The sequence below is a fragment of the Ahaetulla prasina genome, chromosome 1 (genome assembly GCF_028640845.1).
Source record: "Ahaetulla prasina isolate Xishuangbanna chromosome 1, ASM2864084v1, whole genome shotgun sequence".
Lineage (NCBI taxonomy): Eukaryota > Metazoa > Chordata > Lepidosauria > Squamata > Colubridae > Ahaetulla > Ahaetulla prasina.
Window position 1 is genome coordinate 29,230,843 of NC_080539.1, and position 14,821 is coordinate 29,245,663.

The 14,821-nt window shown below is 41.0% G+C and overlaps 1 protein-coding gene across 1 annotated transcript in view; it reads right to left on the reverse strand.

Annotated features, from left to right (window-relative positions):
* LOC131188772 (beta-galactoside alpha-2,6-sialyltransferase 1-like) overlaps positions 1 to 14,821 on the reverse strand; it is a 30,796-nt gene that overhangs the window by 14,649 nt on the left and 1,326 nt on the right. Inside the window, exons 2-3 of the mRNA XM_058164294.1 lie at positions 10,599 to 10,696; positions 5,923 to 6,024 (exon numbers count right to left, since the gene is read on the reverse strand). Coding sequence (XP_058020277.1) covers positions 5,923 to 6,024; positions 10,599 to 10,696 — 200 coding nt within the window. The remainder of the gene's footprint in view (positions 1 to 5,922; positions 6,025 to 10,598; positions 10,697 to 14,821) is intronic.

A 14,821-nucleotide genomic window follows, 5' to 3' on the forward strand; every position in this document is an offset into this window, starting at 1 on the left:
TGGGATGACATCCGGGCGGGGCGGGGGGTGGAGCTTCCTGCTGCCACCACTACTGGTTCGCCGGAAACGGTAGAAACCCACCACTGCTTCAGGTGCTTTGGAGAATAGGACCCCCTCTTTTTGGTGGCAGCTCCTCAAATATTGGGGCACTGCTATCCATACCCAATTTCTACAACTGTTTTCCATATGTTTTGGTCTCCAGATCTTTAATCATCTTTGTTGTACTGTCATTTAGTGCAGAAGGATTCAGACAAAGCAGAACATAAACAGTGCCTTTTGAAGAATTTTTTGGTGGCTTTTTGCAGAAACATCTGTCAGAGAGCACCAAGGACCCCACAGTTCATCCTTTCCATCAGTTTCAAGAAAATATCCCAAGTCAGCATCTGTAACTCCATTTTCTAACTGTGAGTGCACCAATTATGCTTCTTTGGGGAAAAGAAGCATTCACATTCATGAAACATGCACCTGTTAAATTAGAGAAAGCATATGTTAAATTAATATACTTGAATTAGATCCTGTTTATTTGTTTGTTTTGTTTATTCAATCAATTTCTATAGCTGCCCAACTTAACCAAGTGACTTTGGTTTTGTCTTTTTGTGAAACCGGAGCAAAAGGTTGGTTGCTGAATGCTGGATGTAATAAAATATGATGTCTGAGAATAAAACATAATGCTTTGCAAATGTTAAACACTGAGCAAAATCACAAGAATGCATGTTTCTTTGGTTGTTTAATATTTTATGGATCAACACAGGGGTAGTCAACCTTTTTATACCTACCTCCCACTTTTGTATCTCTGTTACTAGTAACATTTTCTAACCGTCCACCGGTTCCACAGTAATGCGCCGTGTATCGTCGTCTGTGCATGCCTCTCGCACAGCGTGGATTGGGTTTGGCAGGGCGCCGGCAACCAGCGCTGCTTGTCTATTACAGCTGGATGGTGTGGGGGGAGATGCGCGAGCTATTCTGGGACAAGGTTCTTTTGTTTGCGGTTGCATTATAGCGCCATTTAGTTTCACTTACGTAACGTGAACTAAACTTATGCGCAGGCGATACAAATAGTATATTTTCAGAAATTTAAATTGTCACGGTAAATTTTATGAAAACCTAATGAAAGTGTTTTTAAATAATGCTATGAATTTTTTTTTTAAAGTCAATTAAATTTAAAAAAAAGGAAAGTGCTTCAGTATCGGACAAAACGCCTACCGCCCACCATGAAAGCTGGAATGCCCACTAGTGGGCGGTAGGGACCAGGTTGACTAATTAACTAATTAACAGGATTAACAGGTTGACTAATTAACAGACTAATTAACCAGGTTGACTAATTAACAGGATTAACAGATACAGTGCTACCTTGGTACTCATCATTAATTGGTTCTGGGAGGCCCGATGACTGCCAAAAATGATGAGTACCAAATTCATTTTCCCCATAAGGAATAATGTAGTGAGTCAGAAGGCAGCCGACACCAATAAGTTTTAACTTGTGCGTTGAGTGCCAATCAAACGTTGAGTACCGGGATAAAAAAAAATGTGCATCAAATGTTGAATATTAAATTTGATGAATTTCAAAGCAGTAAAGTTACAAGATCTCATGTAAATAAAGTTTGTTCTAAGGTTAGGGATGTATTTAATAATTCAGGATTTTTTGTAAGGAGACATAGTTTTGGTTAAAAGCACAAATGATTTTGCAGCATACTTAGATACATTATATCAGCGGTCTCCAATCTTTCCAGGTTGGCAGACTAGCAGAGGTGGCAGGAGAGGGGGTGGTTTTGTGTGTGCAGGTGCCACTTTCATGAATGCAGCTTTGTGCTCACGTCCCCACCCATCACTTCCACAGCCCAGTTTCAAATGGGCCACGGGCCGGTACCAGGCCATGGACCAGGGGTTGTGGACCCTGCACTATATGATGCAACCAGAAACATGAATCTGGAAATTAAAGTATCAAAGACCAAAACAGTTATATTTTATACAATTATTATATATCTCTCATATACATGTACAATTAGCACAGGGGCCCCCCAAGGCTGTGTGCTCTCCCCACTTCTCTTCTCTCTGTATACCAATGACTGCATCTCCAATGATCCATCTGTTAAGCTACTGAAGTTCGCAGATGACACAACAGTGATTGGTCTCATTCGAGACAATGACGAATCCGCATATAGACAAGAGGTCGAACGACTAGCCTTGTGGTGCAACCAAAACAATCTGGAACTGAACACACTCAAAACCGTAGAAATGGTGGTAGACTTTAGGAAAAACCCTTCCATACTTCCACCTCTCACAATACTTGACAACACAGTATCAACAGTAGAAACCTTCAAATTTCTGGGTTCTATCATATCGCAAGATCTCAAATGGACAGCTAACATCAAAAACATCATTAAAAAGGACAACAAAGAATGTTCTTTCTGCGCCAACTCAGTAAGCTCAAACTGCCCAAGGAGCTGCTGATCCAATTCTACAGAGGAATTATTGAGTCTGTCATTTGCACCTCTATAACTGTCTGGTTCGGTTCTGCAACCCAACAAGAAAAACACAGACTTCAGAGGATAATTAGAACTGCAGAAAAAATAATTGCTACCAACCTGCCTTCCATTGAGGACCTGTATACTGCACGAATCAAGAAGAGGGCCGTGAAAATATTTGCAGATCCCTCGCATCCTGGACATAAACTGTTTCAACTCCTACCCTCAAAACGACGCTATAGAGCACTGCACACCAGAACAACTAGACACAAGAACAGTTTTTTCCCGAAGGCCATCACTCTGCTAAACAAATAATTCCCTCAACACTGTCAGACTATTTACTGAATCTGCACTACTATTAATCGTTTCATAGTTCCCATCACCAATCTCTTTCCACTTATGACTGTATGACTATAACTTGTTGCTGGCAATCCTTATGATTTATATTGATATATTGACCATCAATTGTGTTGTAAATGTTGTACCTTGATGAACGTATCTTTTCTTTTCTTTTATGTACACTGAGAGCATATGCACCAAGACAAATTCCTTGTGTGTCCAATCACACTTGGCCAATAAAATTCTATTCTATTCTATATTCACCCAAACACATTTACACAGTAAATACAAGTCTTGCCCTAAATGTATGTCAATTAAAACTCTGGCCAAGTTGGGTTTCATGCCAATCCAACAGAAAGATAGGCCGGGATAGCTCAGGCCATTAAGAAGCCTGTTATTAGAACACAGAGCCTGCAATTACTGCAGGTTCAAGCCCGGCCCAAGGTTGACTCAGCCTTCCATCCTTTATAAGGTAGGTAAAATGAGGACCCAGATTGTTGGGGGGGCAATAAGTTGACTTTGTAAAAATATACAAATAGAATGAGACTATTGCCTTATACACTGTAAGCCGCCCTGAGTCTTCGGAGAAGGGCGGGATATAAATGTAAACAAAACAAAAAAGATAATAGTACTTATATCTAGGTCCATTTTCAATCATCATACAGTTTGTTCATTCTATTTATAGGTTGTTTAACTAAGTGATTCTGGATAGCTTACAACTGAAAAGTAAAAAGCTGCAAAAGACTGTTTTTAGTCATGTTTCCCCAAACACAAGGCCGAGGCTTATATTAATTTTTGCTCCAAAAGATACATTAGGGCTTATTTTTCAATTAGGTCTAATCTTCAGGGAAAGTGGTACTAAATGTGTCAGTCTGGCTGATGATATTAACTGGAGTTTATTTTGGGAGTAGGGCTTATATTATGAGCATCCTAAAAAATCATCCTAGGGCTTATTTTCCGGTTAGGTCTTATTTTCAGGGAAACACAGTATATACCTCTAATGGGAAAAAAATTCTTAGAGGATCAAAGAACACCATACTTCATTCATTTTCCTTCTATAACTTGCTGAATCTCTCTAATCCCTTAAAGAATAGGAACATTTTAGAGCACAAAGTTTTGAAATTCTTGTTAGACTTTGGGCCTGATTTTTTTCATCCTTGGGTTTATTGTTTTTAGGATAGCAATCTGTTTTAAGTATTATGTTTTGAAGAAAAAAAGTAAAAATTCATTGCAGTAGCTGCTGAATATCAGTCTCTCTTGAGTGCTCTGGGAGCTAAACATATGTGGCTCATGAGCCATATGTTAGTGTTATGTATGTATGTGTGCACAGATCCTCTTCTGTCCCAGGGTACTGATATTAAAGAGACTATGTTCATACAACACAGGCAATTGTTGCCTTGTTGCCCCAGCAAATTGCAGGTAGCCCTCAACTTACAACAGTTCATTTAGTGACACTTCAAAATTACAAAGGCATTGAAAAAAGTGACTTATGACAGTTTTTCACACTTAAAACCATTGCAGCATCCCCATAGTCACGTGATCAAAATTTGGATGCTTGGCAACTGACATGTATTTATGACGGTTGCAGTGCCCTGGGGTCATGTGATCACCTTTTGCGGCATTCTGACAAGCAAAGTCAATAGGGAAGCCAATGTTATGACCTATGCTTCCTGAGACCGTAAAAAGCACACAATTAGTTCCCCAAACCCTCTTTTTATTTCAACGGCTGTGAATTATGTTCATTCACAGCCTGTAATGAGTCACAAATAGTTTTTAAAGAGTCCAACAGCAGACTTCGGGGTAAGGCTGATAAGCACCTACCTTTACCTCCCTTGACAGGCTGCCAAAGACCTAATTAGCAATTAGCTTTGCAAGGCCACACAGAGCACAGAGTCAAAACAGAGCTTCAGAATTTAAACTGACCAGAACGAACAAAGTTGTTTCCTGCAAAGGCTCACGTGCTTCTGCTCCTCCTTTATGTCTTATGGGAGGAGCCAATCATCTCCAAGCCCTATTCCCGACTTGTCCCTTTTGTCTTAACTATTCTTGCCTTCTGGCAGCTCTGTGCACCCGCGCATTGGGAACAGGCTCTCCCTGTTCCTCTGCCTCCGTGATGTCTGACTCTGGAGGCTCCAGAGGCTACACATAACTCCCAGATGGCCCTGGCCTCCTCTCTGCCTTTGACACAGAGCCCTTGTCCGAGCCTTCCCCAGACTCCAGGACTGGCCCATGTTCCTCCCCGACCTCCTCACTGTCAGACTCTGCTGCCAGCTCCACAGGCCACCGGAGGACCACAACAGCCATATTCACTTAACAACCATGTTACTAACAGCTGCAGTGATTCATTTAACAACAGTCTCAAGAAAGGTCGTGAAAGGGGGCAAAATTCACATAGCAACTCTTACTTAGCAACAGAAATTTTGGCCTCAATTTTGGTTGTAAGTCAAAGACTACCTGTATATTATAGCTTGAGACAGGGATTGCTAACCTTTTTGCTCGGGTGCCAAAAGCGTGCATGCGCACGCTATCACACACACACATGTGCCCACACCCATAATGCAATGCCACTTCCACATGCCCTGCCCCCCCTGCATATGCGTCCAACCCTCGCATGCACATGCAACCCCCCATGTGCGCACAACCCCTCCTCCCCGCACATGTGACTCCCCCCTTTTGACCTCACATCCCAAAGCAGCACTGGGGGGGAAGCCTTTGCCTCCCAAAATGGGTGGGGGGAGAAGCCTCCAAAATGGCTGGGGGGCGGGAAGCCTCACCTCCCAGAACAGCGCTGGGAGGGGAATCTCCAGAGATCTGGGAAGGCACAGGCAGCAGAAAGTGAGGAGAAAGATAGGTGTCCCCCCCATGTGTCTCCTGCTTGCAGGGCAGACCTGAAAATCATCTGGCTGGCAGGAAGTGTGTGTGTATGCATGCAAGCGCAGTGGAGCTGAGGTGGGCGATGGCTTGCGTGCCCTCAGAGAAGGCTCGTGTGCCATCACGGGCTTAAGAAGTCGGCCTGGCTCACACAAGATGCTATGATAACATATGCGAACCACAGGTTACCTCAGCCTCGTTTCAGCCTAGACTAGCATATAATGTGATCTTAACTAGAGAATCTCACCTCTTCTAGGTCCCCAGGGTAAGGGGCTGGATCCCACGCGACCAGAGTTCCCTGGGCATAGAGTTGTCCATCTAGAAAATGCTGCTCTGGAGAAGCCATCAGCTGTGAAGAAAAATGTGGATGAGAACATTTTTTTTAACCCACAAATTCAAGCCAACCATGCAGCTGCAAGGGAAACAACCTAGTGATGTTCATGGCGAGCCTGGCCAATTCACCAGAATAAGAGTATTTCCCCTTCATTTAGAAATAACTCAGAAACTATCAGAGGAATATCTTACGTTTTACAAGAATTGCCCAGAAGCACTTATATATTTGCATAGAGGGAGAGCCCCAAATGTCAGATTCTACTCCTTTTGTGGTATGCATTTTTTTCCCTACCCTTTTATATTTGTGCTGCTGCATTTAAGCAATTTGCCCTAATGCCTTTGGTTGAGAATGCTAAATGCGGACATCTTCAAGCTGCCCTTTGCAGATTTGCTGGCAGTGATCTGGCTAGGTCCCAATTACACAGAGTGCCATTCAACTTCTCTGGAATTCCTTAAAGGCAGCTTAATAATTAATACATACTCCTGAAGGTTGTTACTCTGATCATTTTCTGGCTTTGATGTTTGACTTTGAACTGAGGGTTAGGTTCCAGGCATATTCAGCAAAATGCCAGGCAGGAAGAGAGAAAAACTATCTCCCAACAATCCAGCTTATCTTACAAAACCACCACTACAATTTCAGAGAGGATTTTTTTTTCAGAGTAATAATGATCAGAGATCTTTCTCTGACTGGCAGCTAGTGAAGAATGTCATAATACAGTATAGGTAGTCCTCAACTGATGACCACAACTGAATCCACTGTTGTTAAGTGAGACATTTGTTAAGTGAGTTTTGCCCCATTGTATGACCTTTCTTGCCATAGTTGTTAAGTGAATCACTGCAGCTGATAAGTTATTAACATGGTTTTTAAGTGAATCTGGCGTCCCCATTGACTTTGTTTATCAGAAGGTCACAAAAAGTGATCATATGACTTTGGGACACAGCAATGGTCATAAATATGAACCGGTTGCCAAGCATCTGAGTTTTGATCACATGATCATGGAATAAAAGGTCATAACTGTGAAAAGCGGTCAGAAGTCACTATTTTTAGTGCCATTGTGACTTTGAACGGTCATTAAATGAACTGTTGTAAGTCGACAACTACTTATACTAGCATCAGCAGCAAACATTACCAATAAAATGTAAACTATCTCCATTATGATAGAAGTTAAAGGTATTCATATGAACCCTGCAAGTTAACTTTGCCATTATGTAATAAATCAATTATGGAGTTGAGTTTCATTTTTTCCAGAAAATTTGTATTAGGAATTATCAATGGAAAGAATAAAAGTCAATACAAAATATGCAAAATTAAAAAAAAGTATGTGAAAGACAAAAGAAAAAAACAAGAACAAGAAAGAAGAAAAAGTAACTTCTTCCTTCTTCCCAGCAAGAAACAATTTTAGTAACTTATCGCCAACTCTAAATGCAAAGTGAACGTTGAGTTTCAGACGTCCACTCTTGATATGTGAGACATAAATATCACCAATGACCGTTCACAAATATCTTAAATTATAAGAGGTTTGGACACAATGGTGGCAATGGTTGCATGATCAAACCCCTGACCCTTTTTAACACATGTATGTGTGCAATGCATGTAAAAATGGGCAGGGTTTTGATCATGTAATTATAGCCACCATCCTGACCTTTCTGACCGCATGGATATCCGTGGATATGGAAATTTTAGCATCTGTTACTTAATTAAAGATTATTTATTGGGATTATATTCTAATTCTTTTCCAATAGCCAGATCAAGGTTTATGTTAAGAATGCATAAGGGAAAAATAGCAGAGATGGGTTTGAAGTATCAGTTCATGTAGGTTAACTCCAGGTAATGCAATCTTTACAGTGATGGAGAATCTCTCCCAGGTTTCGGGAGGTTTTATAACCCCCACAGTAATCCCAGTAACCTAGCAACCAGATCCCAAAACACAAGCCTCGCAGGGCTCTCCTTGTATCAGCTAAAAAACAAATGCAGGTAAGTGAATGATAGATCTCAATCCCAAAGGTGCTTTTTTCAGGAGGCAACTGGACTCTCTTGTTTTTTCTTTTGAAGACGTTTCGCTTCTCATCCAAAAAACTTCTTCAGCTCTGACAGGATAGTGGGGAGTGGAAGGATTTATATTCCTTACAGACAGCTGGTCATTGATGATGGTGATTGGTCTCATTCGAGACAATGACAAATCCGCATATAGACGAGAGGTCGAACGACTAGGCTTGTGGTGCAACCAAAACAATCTGGAACTGAACACACTCAAAACCGTAGAAATGATGGTAGACTTTAGGAAAAACCCTTCCATACTTCCACCTCTCACAATACTTGACAACACAGTATCAACAGTAGAAACCTTCAAATTTCTGGGTTCTATCATATCGCAAGATCTCAAATGGACAGCTAACATCAAAAACATCATCAAAAAAGGACAACAAAGAATGTTCTTTCTGCGCCAACTCAGTAAGCTCAAACTGCCCAAGGAGCTGCTGATCCAATTCTACAGAGGAATTATTGAGTCTGTCATTTGCACCTCTATAACTGTCTGGTTCGGTTCTGCAACCCAACAAGAAAAACACAGACTTCAGAGGATAATTAGAACTGCAGAAAAAATAATTGCTACCAACCTGCCTTCCATTGAGGACCTGTATACTGCACGAATCAAGAAGAGGGCCGTGAAAATATTTACAGATCCCTCGCATCCTGGACATAAACTGTTTCAACTCCTACCCTCAAAACGACGCTATAGAGCACTGCACACCAGAACAACTAGACACAAGAACAGTTTTTTCCCGAAGGCCATCACTCTGCTAAACAAATAATTCCCTCAACACTGTCAGACTATTTACTGTCAGACTATTTACACTACTATTAATCTTCTCATAGTTCCCATCACCAATCTCTTTCCACTTATGACTGTATGACTATAACTTGTTGCTGGCAATCCTTATGATTTATATTGATATATTGATCATCAATTGTGTTGTAAATGTTGTACCTTGATGAACGTATCTTTTCTTTTATGTACACTGAGAGCATATGCACCAAGACAAATTCCTTGTGTGTCCAATCACACTTGGCCAATAAAAAAAAATAAAAATCTATTTGCATCCTTTTAGAGGGTCGTTGGAGGTTTATCTGTGTCCTCAGGGTCACTGAGTAGTGCTCCTGGTTCCTGTAGTTTGTAATTTCTACAGACTTTTAGCTATACAATTTGAGATGAACACCCTTTGAATGGTGTGGGAGTAGGAATGGATTTCCAGCGGAAAAATTGCAGACTACGGGAACCAGGAGCACCATTCAGGTGACCCTGAGGACACAGATAAACCTCCAAGTGCTTCAATGATCTTCTAAAAGGATGCAGATGACCAGTTGTCTGCAAGGAATATAAATCCTTCCATTCCCCACCATCCTGTCAGAACTGAAGAAGCTTCTTGGATGAGAAGCGAAACATCTTCAAAAGAAAAAAAACAAGAAAGTACAGTTGCCTCCTGAAAAAAGCACCTTTGGGACAACCATGACCTGGATGACTGAGAAACTCTACAGACTGATAGGTCTCAATGCCAGAAGGAAAAATCCAGCACAGGCAACTGAATCTGGGCCTGTATTAGAGAAAGGCTGGACAAAGCCCCAAACTTGTCCTTGAAATCAGGGCATCTGTTAAATGAGCCATCTCAGTTGGCCTTTGGGTGAAGGGATTTCTGCTTCAGTAATGATGTCTCACTGAAGGATTCGGATGATGATGGATTGGTACAAGTCATTTATTCTTCCATAACTCTCTGAGAAAGCTTTAGGATAGAAGCTTCACTGTGGGAAATCCAAATTTAAGACAAAGAGGAATTTCCTGACCGTGATCACAAATAGGCTGCCTCCTGTAGCTGTACATGTACCATCACAGGAGGTTTTCAAGCAAAGGTTGAATAGGTTATTTGTCTGGGATAGCATAAGGATTCCTGCCCTGGGCAGCAAGATAGATTAGAACAGTGTTACTCAAACTTAGCATCTTTTAAGAAACATAGACTTCACATAGACTTCAATTTCCAGAATTCTCCAGTCCACATGCTGAAGTAGGAGACCTCTGAGTCTTCTGGAGTAGAAGATGTTCTGAGATCTTCTAACCTTAGGAGCCTAGGCACCTCACTTTTTCTCTTAAGACAAAGCTATGCACGTTTTACCTTGTAATTAAAGGTGTACGGTGCAATTTGTCTACTTCTGTCATAACAGCTGGGTCTGTAATTGTCTGTAATTGACTATAATAGGTCTGCAATTATCTGAATCTAATTTTATATCATTCCTATATATTGATAGATTTGAAGACAATTAGCCAAATATATTGAACTAACAATATAAGATATAAAATATGGTGCATATAAAAATGGCTAGACCTTCAATCACATTGGTACCTGACCCCATCTTCATTTTTTTGACTACCTAAGAATACCTCTGATGAAACAATTGAGGCTACTGTCTGTTTTATGGCAAACAAATGAAATTAAACCATTGGCTTTTCCCTACCTTTTCCCCATTTAGCTTTTAACTACCCATAGGCTTTCTTTCTTATGTCCACAGCTCAATCTGGCCCTCCAAAGTTTATTACCCACCTGGGAATTCACAAGGCGGAGTGTTGTTTTTGTGCCCACATCATGCTCATACCCAGTAGTTGGGGCTCCATTGAAACGAAGGACAGCATTATGGGAATCTGAGAAAATGAGACAATAAGGGTAAGAGAAAGTAAAAGCAGGTAGTTCCTGTCCCTAAGTCATCACTTCCTGGTTTATTTTACAATAGCATTCTGTTCCTTAGAGCAAGATGAGGTTGCGAAAACAGCCACACAGCTGGTGTTGGCTGACTTCTCCTTTATTTAATGTCCCTGCTAACCAGGGCTACATTAAAACCTTTGCAGACCCTGGGACTTGCCATTGCCTTCTTCCTAGGGCTGAAAGAGAGTACTTGGTCATGGTCACCCAGATGGTTTTTGTACAAAGGTCAGGATTAAAACATGGATTTTCTCAATCTTAATCGATCAAGTTAACCACTAGACTAAATTGGCTCTCCTGTGTGTATGCATTGGTATTATGCATGCGGGGGTGCATTAGAATTCGTTTTAATAACTCTTTGTAAATTCACTATGCTCATTATTCCATTTATAATTCAGATTTGACTAACAATCTGGTTGTTAGTCTATCAAGCCAAGATATACAGAAAAACAGGAGGTGGGCACAATTGTCACTATGTTGTTACTAGAGTTGAACTATGTTAATATATATTGTGATTTATATCTATATGGTTAATATATATAATGCTGCATGAGTACCTATATGGAAGATGGAGTATCTGAGAATCACTCAAAGCAAGCCATAGGGGCAGAATGAATTATCCAGTGATAGTTTCTTGAGAATAGAATGGAACAAATATTTCCAAGATTTTAATGTTTGTGTCATGTAAAAAAAATACAAGCATTACGACTTCTAAATCTACAAGAGGTGGTTCTTAAACACGAAGTGGTTCCCATAATGAGAGAATTGATATTTTCAAGTGAATGGGGATGAAAGAATAGTACTCAAGTGGAAATGTAAAAGGAGACATGAGAAAAATGGTACAGTGAGACTGGCCAGTTATACAAGGAAGTTTACTGGAAGTTATACAAATGGATGGGAACTGTAATACTTTCACAACCATCAAATAAGTTGAAACATTTTGCATGGTGGAACTGGAACTCAAACCTAGTTTAGCTAGCTAGAAATTGCATTGGATAGTTTGCTTAGGGAAGGATGTCAAACTCAGGATCTGGCTCATGGGGGGCTTAGATCTGGCCCACAGGCCAGGGCCACCCTGGAAACAGCAAAGGACCCGCACACGGTGCCTCTGCCAGCAAATACAGGCTCCTGAGCTCCATTTTTGGCTGCAATTGCCTCCTGCAACCCTCTGCCAGTGAAAACAGAGCTTGGGAGGGCCACATGCAGGCGCCCCGACACAAGTGACATTGACCCGCTCCCCCCCGCCCCCCCCCCCCAAGGTCAAACACAACCCTGATGAAATCGAGTTTGACATCCCTGGCTTAGGGTTTCTGTGTGTTAGGCAGTAAAGCTTTTTGAATAGGAAAGGAACAAGGAAAGTAATAAACCTGCATTTGTGTCTTGTGTTGTGAGTCTCTGGATAGGTAAAGACGACAATTGGCCCTGTTATGCAGAATTTCTCAAAACTGCTAATGTGCCATCTAACCTACAGTTTTTAAGCGTCTCACCAGACTGAATGACCATTTGCTGTAGCTGCTGTCTTCCCTCCTTCACACACCACAGAATTTGGGATTCTTCCCAATCCATGGGCTGAGGATGCTTTTAAGATTTTAACTCTCCAAATAAAGACACTCCCATCCATCGCTCTCATTTGTTTATTCTGCCCAGAGTCAATGATTAATATTCAGAACAGCTTCAGGAGCTCCACGGTATTAACAATGTGCCAGTTTGTATAAACTTGATGTTGTTTGTATGTTGAGGATTGTTAATAGAATCTTTTATTTGCTTATATTATTCCGTATCAGGAAAAAAAATCTTTTCTAAAACTTTCTTCAACATTTTTCTGAGGAAAAACCAGGGTCTGCCATCTCTTAACTGGATAGAGCTCCTCTAAAGTAACTCTATAACTCTCATGGTATTCACAAGACACTTCTTTGTTTAAACCTTTTCCCCCCTTTCACTGTTTTTTTCTCAGTGGCAGAAAAAGCACATTTTTTTTCACTTTATCCCCTTGAGATTAGATGGAGCTTCTTGCAAGATTAGTTAATTGCAAATAGACAGCAGGCTAATCTTACAAATCTTTCATCACCCACAGCCCATTCATAGAAAATTGCCTGTGCTGTGAATTCACACCACCCACCCAATGCCCTTGATGGCTTTCAAGCCCCCAGAAAGCTCTAATTCCTCCTGATCAGTTTGCAAACATGGTTTTTCCTTCACAGCAAGTTTACACACCCCACAATATAACAGACAAGAAAATGGTAAAACAACACTTGTCCACCCTAGGTGAGTTCCAATCACTAGGACCAGATGGATTACATCACAGAATTCTGAAAATGCTGGCAGATGTGATCTCGGAGCCATCAAACCATATTTTTCAAAGATCCTGGAGCACCCGGGGGAACTATCAGAAGACTGGAAAAGAGCTGTGGTGGTTCCCATCTTCAAAAAAAGAGGGGGAGGGAAATAGTTCCAGGAAACTACAAAGCAATCAGCCTGACATCAATACTGGGGAAGATTCTGCAAAAGATAATCAAGCAACAGATCTGCAAACACCTAGAAGCAAGCAAAGCTATTACAAGAAGCCAACATGGGTTTATCAAAAACAGATCATACCAAAGAAATCTTATTGCATTTTTTTGATAAAGTGACTAAATTAGTGAACTAGTGAAATGCTATGGAAAGGCATCTGACAAGGTAGTCCACATCCTACTTTATTGGTAAGATAGGAAAATGTGGAATAGACAGCATCACTAATAGGTGGGTTCATAACTGGCTGACAAACTGCATTCAATGTGTAGTCCTCAAAGGAACTACATCTATAGCAGTGGTGAAATTCAATTTTTTTTTATTACCAGTTCTGTGGGCATGGCTTGGTGGGCATGGTGTGGCTTTGTGGCCATGGCTTGGTGGGTGTGGCAGGGGAAGGATACTGCAAAATCTCCATTCCCTCCCCACTCTTGGGGAAGGTTACTACAAAAATCCCCATTCCCTCCCCACTCCTGGGGGAAGGATATTGCAAAATCTCCATTTCCACCCCACTCTGGGGCCAGCCAGAGGTGGCATTTGCAGTATTCCAAGGTTTTGTCTTAGGCCCACTACTCTTCAAGATCTTCGTAAATGATTTAGGTGACAGGATAGAAGGAGAATTCTTCAAATTTGCAGACGACACCAAGCTAGGGAGATAGTCAACACTTTTGAAGATAGGCTCAAGATCCAGAAGGATCTTGACAAACTTGAACACTGGGCCCTATCTAACAAATTCAGTGGTGAGAAATGTAAGATTTTAGATTTAGGCAAGAAAAAACAAATGCATAAGTATAGAATACATGGTACTTGGCTCAACAGCAGTAATTGTGAGAGGGATCTCCTAGTAGACAACCCCAAGTTAAGTATGAGCCAACAATGTGCTGCAGCTGTCAAAAAATCCAATGCAGTCCTTGGCTGCATCAACAAAGGCATATCAAGATCATGTGTCTTGGTACTACTATATAATGCCTTGGTATACCATACTTGGAATATTGCAACCAGTTCTGGTTACCATGATACAAAAAAAGATATTGAGACTAGTCTAGAAGAATGAAGAGAAGAAAAGCCAAGATGATTAAGGGTCTAGTCTAGAGGCTAAAATATTTGATGAACAGTTGCAGGAACTGGGCATGTCTAGTCTAACAAAGAGAAGGACTAAGGGTGACATGATAGCAATCTTCCAATATTTGAGAGGCTCTCACAAAGAAGTGGGGGACAACCTACTTTCCAAGTATAGGAGGACAAGACAAGAAGTAACAAATGGAAACTTATCAAAGAGTGATCCAAACTAAAATGTTCAACTCTAGTATTCTGTATATTTCTCAAACGTTTCTTCCACTTCTTTTAGGCTGGCAGTGCATATGCTGTTTCTATTTTCCCAGTTGGAGTAGCATGATGTCCCTTTCAAAAGGCATTGATCCTGGTTTGGGCACCCTTTGCTAGTTCTGGACCTAGCCATATATTTTGAAATATTTTCTATCTCAGAGTTTTGCCCAGATTCCTACTGATGGTGGTGGCAATATCATAATGTGGGCCTGTTTTGTGCCTCTGAACCAAAA